The sequence below is a fragment of the Dipodomys ordii genome, unplaced genomic scaffold, assembly GCF_000151885.1.
Source record: "Dipodomys ordii isolate 6190 unplaced genomic scaffold, Dord_2.0 Scaffold19, whole genome shotgun sequence".
Classification (NCBI taxonomy): Eukaryota; Metazoa; Chordata; class Mammalia; order Rodentia; family Heteromyidae; genus Dipodomys; species Dipodomys ordii.
The window spans coordinates 4,226,459-4,232,337 of NW_012267235.1; the positions used below are offsets into that span (position 1 = coordinate 4,226,459).

At 39.0% G+C, this 5,879-nt stretch overlaps 1 protein-coding gene across 1 annotated transcript in view; it reads left to right on the forward strand.

The window, feature by feature from the left end:
- Trim37 (tripartite motif containing 37) overlaps nt 1–5,879 on the forward strand; it is a 106,716-nt gene that overhangs the window by 11,834 nt on the left and 89,003 nt on the right. The window contains exons 4-5 of the mRNA XM_013013091.1: nt 2,746–2,862; nt 4,787–4,874. Coding sequence (XP_012868545.1) covers nt 2,746–2,862; nt 4,787–4,874 — 205 coding nt within the window. The remainder of the gene's footprint in view (nt 1–2,745; nt 2,863–4,786; nt 4,875–5,879) is intronic.

A 5,879-nucleotide genomic window follows, 5' to 3' on the forward strand; every position in this document is an offset into this window, starting at 1 on the left:
GGCTGGGAAGGTGGCTCAATGTAGAGTGCCGCCTTGCATGCATGAGGCCGTGGGTTCCATTCCTCAGCACCACTTAAGCAGAAAAAAAAAAGCCGGAAGTGGCACTGTGGCTCAAGTGGTAGAGTGCTTGAGCTGAAGAGCTGAGGGACAGTCCCCAGGCCCAGAGTTCAAGCCAACAACTGACCAAAAAAAGAAAAAAAGAAATTGTTAGGCATGGTATTTATTCTACTCACTTTTGAACTCTGGGCCTGGGTGCTGTCTCTCAGCTCTTCAGCTCAAGGCTAGCATTCTACCACTGGAGTATCAGCACCAATTTTAGCTTTTTCTGTTTATTTGGTGCTAAGGAATCAAACCCAGGGCCTCATGCATGCAAGGTAAGCACTCTACCACTGAGCCACTCTCCCAGCCCTACATAGTGCTTTTTAAAAATAATTGACAATCCTCTGTCTAACTATACTTTATTTATGCCTACATTGAAAGACATTTAGTTTCATGTTAATGCCAGAGTGCTATCTTCTTCCTACTTTTTTTCATGTATTGTTTACTTAACTCACATTGACCTGTGAGATCAGGACAGTTAAATAGAACTTTCTATAATGAAGAGAATAGTTTGTGTCAACACAGCCCATGATGGTAGCCACTAACTACATGTGATATTGAGCACTTGAAATGTGACTATAATTAAACTTTATTTTATTTAACTTAAGTGAGATATGATCTTTTTATGTAGCCCAGTCTGGTCTTGAACTTGTAATCCTTCTGTCTCACAGCTTCCTAGGTGCTGGGATTATCAGCATGTACTGTCCTGCTTACCTTAAACTTTAAATAAAAAGTTTTGTTTTTTTTTTTAAATTAAAATAGTCATATGTGGCTAGCGGTACTGGGGATTAAGTCCAGGTGTGTTTTTCTTTCTTTTTTTTTTCTCTAAGCCTGGGACTTGAAACGGGCCTTGTGCTCTGTACCTGAATTCTTTTTGTGTGCTGGTCCAGGGGCTTGAACTCAGGGCTTGGCACTGTCTGAACTTGAGTTACTTTTGCTTAAGGCTAGCATTCTACCACTTGAACTACAGCTTACTTCTGGCATTTTGGTGCTTAATTGAAGATGAAAGTCTCATTGATTTTCCTGCCCAGTCTGGGTTGGAACTGAGATCTTTGAATCTCAGCCTCCTGAGTAGCTATGTAGTGTAAGACACCAGTGCCTGGCCCAGGTGTGCATTTGATTATGAGCAGTACTTCCTCCCCTGTGGCTAGCTTTTTTTTTAAAATTGTGAAAATACCGTACAGAGGGGTTACAATTACATGGGCAAGGTAATGAGTGCATTTCTTATCAAGCATTGTTGCCTCCCCTTTGTTTCCCTTTTTGTTTGTTTGCTGGTCATGGGGCCTGAACTATGGGCCTGGGCGCTGTCCCTCAGCTCTTCAGCTCAAGGCTGGCAGTCTACCACTTGAGCCATAGCTCAACTTCCAGCTTTTTCTGCTTATGTGGTGCTGAGGAATGGAACCCAGGGCCTCATGCATGCAAGGCAAGCACTTTACCACTGAGACACCTTCCCAGCCCATGGCTAGCTTTTTGAACATTATAATTTTAGTCTAAGGAGTTGAGAATTTGGTCTGTAATCTCAATTATTAGTATTTTTTGTTGGATTTTTGGGGGATAAATGTAAAAATATGTTGTAAAGTATACTTTTATTGTTTTTTATTTTCTTCTTTTCTTAAACCTGTCCTGGGCTTTAACTCAGGGCCTTTGTACTGTCCCTGAGCTTTTTTTGCTGTAGGCTAGCACTCTACCACTTGAGTCACAGTGCCACTTCTGGCTTTTTCTATCTATGTAGTACTGAGGAATCGAACCCAAAGCTTAATGAATGCTAGGCAAGCACTCTACAGCTAAGCCACATTCCCAGCCCTGATTTTCTTCTTTTGAGGCAAGAACTCAGGCTAGCCTAAAACTTGAGATAGATAGATAGATAGATAGATAGATAGATAGATAGATAGATAGATACACAGATAGACACACAGACAGATAGACACACAGACAGATAGACACACAGACACACACACATTTCAAGCTAGCCTTGAGTTTGCTATTCTCCTGCCTTAGCCTTTTTAGTGGGATTCCTGGTATGTGCTTCTGTGCCTAGCTTTTGTTGATGTTATTTTATTTTTTAGGGCTGGCTCTGGGGCTTGAACTCAGGGCTTGGCCCCTGTCTCTGAGTTTTTTGGTCAAACCTAGTGCTCTACCACTTGAGCCACAGCTCCACTTCTGGCTTTTTGGTGGTTAATTGGAGATAAGATTCTCATGGACATTCCTGCCTGGACTGGTTTCAAACCAAGATCCTCCTGAATAGCTAGGACTATAGGTATGAATCATTGATACCCAACTCTTGTTATTTAAATAATATTGTTAGGTGAGTATGATGTGAGCTTTATATTGAAGAATGTGTGTTTTCACAAAATCTCAAATAGCCGGGCACCAGTGGCTCATGCCTGTAATCCTAGCTACTCAGGCGGCTGAGATCTGAGGATCGAGGTTCAGAGCCAGCCCGGGCAGGAATGTTTGTGAGACTCTTATCTCCAATAAACCACTAGAAAACCGGAAGTGGTGCTGTGGCTCAAGCGGTAGAGCGCTTGCCTTGAGCTGAAGAGCTGAGGGACAGCGCCCAAGCCCAGAGTTCAAGTCCCATGACCAACCAAAAAAAAAAAAACCCTCAAATTTCTGAGTGAGAATATGTATATATTTTTTCCCCAGTGCTCCACTTCAGCTCCGAGAACTAGTAAACTGTCGTTGGGCAGAAGAAGTAACACAACAGCTTGATACTCTACAACTCTGCAGCCTCACCAAACATGAAGAAAATGAAAAGGACAAGTATGTTATCAATATTCTTTATTCAGCATTTAATAGTTTGTGCCATTTGCTGTTTTGGTTTCATGTACACACACAAATATAAATCACTCTGTGTGTGTGTGTGTGTGTGTGTGTGTGTATGGCATGTGTGTGTGTGTGCACAGGACATTGAACTACTAAGCCCTAATTTTACTATGTTGGTAGATCTCTTTTAGTTATTTATATTTGATGCTTCTGTTAATATTTAAAATGATTGATTATTGCCATGTTTATTAAATGTTTTAATAAAATAAATGTATTTAATATAAATATTTAAATTAAATCAAACAATTGATATTCAGTATAAACAAACAAATATTTGATATTAAATTAGATTAATATTAAATGTTTAATGAAATACTGTTATGAAATACTTATTTCATGCTGTGTATATGCACATGCATAAAGAAAGTATTAATGCTAAATTATGGGTTACAATGACAAGATCTTGTGTCTGTTTACCTATTTAAGGGAATTCAATAACAATACAGTGTTAACGTAATGTTTGAGATTGCCATGGGAGCAGGATCTCTTCAGGATAGGAATGAATGAATGTCTTACGTTACATGATTTAATAACATATTTTAATAGTGCAAAGGAATTTCTTTGTGATTTTTCCATAAATGCATACAGTGTACCCCAGGTTAGCCTCAAATTCACCACCCTTCTGTCTCATCTTCCTGAGTTTGTGATTATAGGTGTACACCACTACACTTGCCTCAGTTTTTCCTTTATAATCTCACTTAAACTCAATTACCTCGTTAGGCCCCTGTTCAAATATAGTCATATTTGTTAGGCAAGCACTCTACCACTAAGCCACCTTCCCAGCCCCAAATATAGTCATATTTGTAAGTTAAGGCTTTAACATATTAATTTTATAGTGGATATGATTCACTCCATAAGAGTTAAACTTCAGGGGCTGGGAAGGTGGCTCAGTGATAGAGCGCTTGCCTTGCATGCATGAGGCCCTGGGTTCAATTCCTCAGCACCACATAAGCAAAAAGAAAAAAGCCGGAAGTGGCACTGTGGCCCAAGTTGTAGAGTGCTAGCCTTGAGCTGAAGAGCTGAGGGACAGTGCCAGGCCCCACGATCGGACCCCCCCCCAAAAAAAAAAAATAAAAGAGGTAAACTTGATTGTTTTGTCTGTGGCTATCCGATTTTAGAGAAAACTTAAAATTCAGTGTTTATGCCAGCTGCTAGTGGCTCAGGCCTGTAATCCTAGCTTCTCAGGAGGCTGAGATCTGAAGATTGCCAGTTGAAAGCCAGGCTGAGTGGAATATCTGTGAGACTCGTATCTCCAATTAACCATCAGAAAACCAGAAGAGGTGCTGTTCCTCAAGTGGTAGAGCACTTGCCTTGAACTGAAGGAGCTCAGGGACAGCACCCAGGGCCAGAGTTCAAGCCCAATAACTGACAAAAGTTTTTTAAAAATTCAGGGTTTATTTCCCATAGGGATTTGGTATAACAGTACATTGTACAGTTCATATGGGTTGATTATTTTTTGTAAGAAATGTGTTTTTTTTAAAAGAAAGAAATGTGTTTGGAAATGAACTCATGATGATGTATTTTCTGACACATCAGTCTGATTACTATTACCCCAGAATGTAATAATGGGATAAGATTTTTCATCTATAGTGCTGTAGAAAGTACTATTTTATTTAAAGCAAACCTTCAGTTCAACATGCCTATAAAACTTTGATTACATAAAATAGTACATCAAAAATATTGTCCCTGTATAATTCTCTAGCTTAATTCATAGAAGCCATGGGATATGCTTTATAGTGTGTTCCCTGAGACATAGTCATTTAAAATTCAGTGGCTTGTTTGCCCTAGCTTATGAATTTAAGTGAGTTTACTTATGAATTTACTTCTGTTTATATCTGTATTTTCTCTTCATGATGTATAGATGTGAAAATCACCATGAAAAACTTAGTGTATTTTGCTGGACTTGTAAGAAGTGTATCTGCCATCAGTGTGCACTTTGGGGAGGAATGGTGAGTAGAACAAATTCAGTGTGTTCTCTTTAGTTAGATACCAGAAGGTATTAAAGTACTTGTTTCATTTGCATTTAAAATAGTATCATTTTACCTTCTAGAGTGAAAATTAAAATGGGGCTGGCGATGTAGCAAAAAAAAAAAATCTTCTTTGTGTATGCCTTATTAAAGGTATTATACCTTCTGTTCTTCTAGAACAATGTCCTTGAGTGGTAATTTGAGTACTGTTTGATGTTTTCTCACACAGATATTTTAAGCTAATACCTGTAAAACATAAATACCTGTGTGTGTGTTTGTGTGTGTGTGTGTGTGTGCGCGTGCATGTGCTTTTACTAGTGAGCTACCTATATTCCTTATTCTATATTCATTTTTAAATCTTTGTTACAGTGTCAAGATCTTTTTCTTTGAGTAAAAGTCAGCTGATATACTGGCCTAATTTGGATTGCTTTAAAATCAAGAACTTAATCACTTGGTTTTTTGTTGTTGTTGTTTGTTTGTTTGTTTGTTTTGTTGGTTATGGGGCTTGAACTCTGGGCTTGGGTGTTGTCCCTGCACTCTTCAGCTCAAGGCCAGAGCTCTACTACTTGAGCCACAGCACCACTTCTGGTTTTCTAGTGGTTTATTGGAGATCAGAGTTTCATGGACTTTTTTGCCCTGGCTGGCTTTGAACCATGATTTTCAGATCTCAGCCTCCTGAGTAGTTAGGATTACAGGCGTGAACCACCAGCGCCTGGCAGGATCTTAATCACTTGTAAAATAGTAAAATGTTTTTAGAGTATATAAAAAAAACTTATTTTTTTCTCTCCTTTTAGTTTCTTTTCTTTAATCTCTTTCCAATGTAGATTTTTGTTTTCATTTGTTGAGACATTTGTTTCACTATGTTGCCCATACTTTGCTTAGACTTCCTGGGCTTTAGCAGTCCTCCTACCTCTTGTCTCCCCAATATGTGAGACTATAGGCAGGTCTGACCACACCTGCTTTAAAAGCAGATTTTCGGTTTGAGGT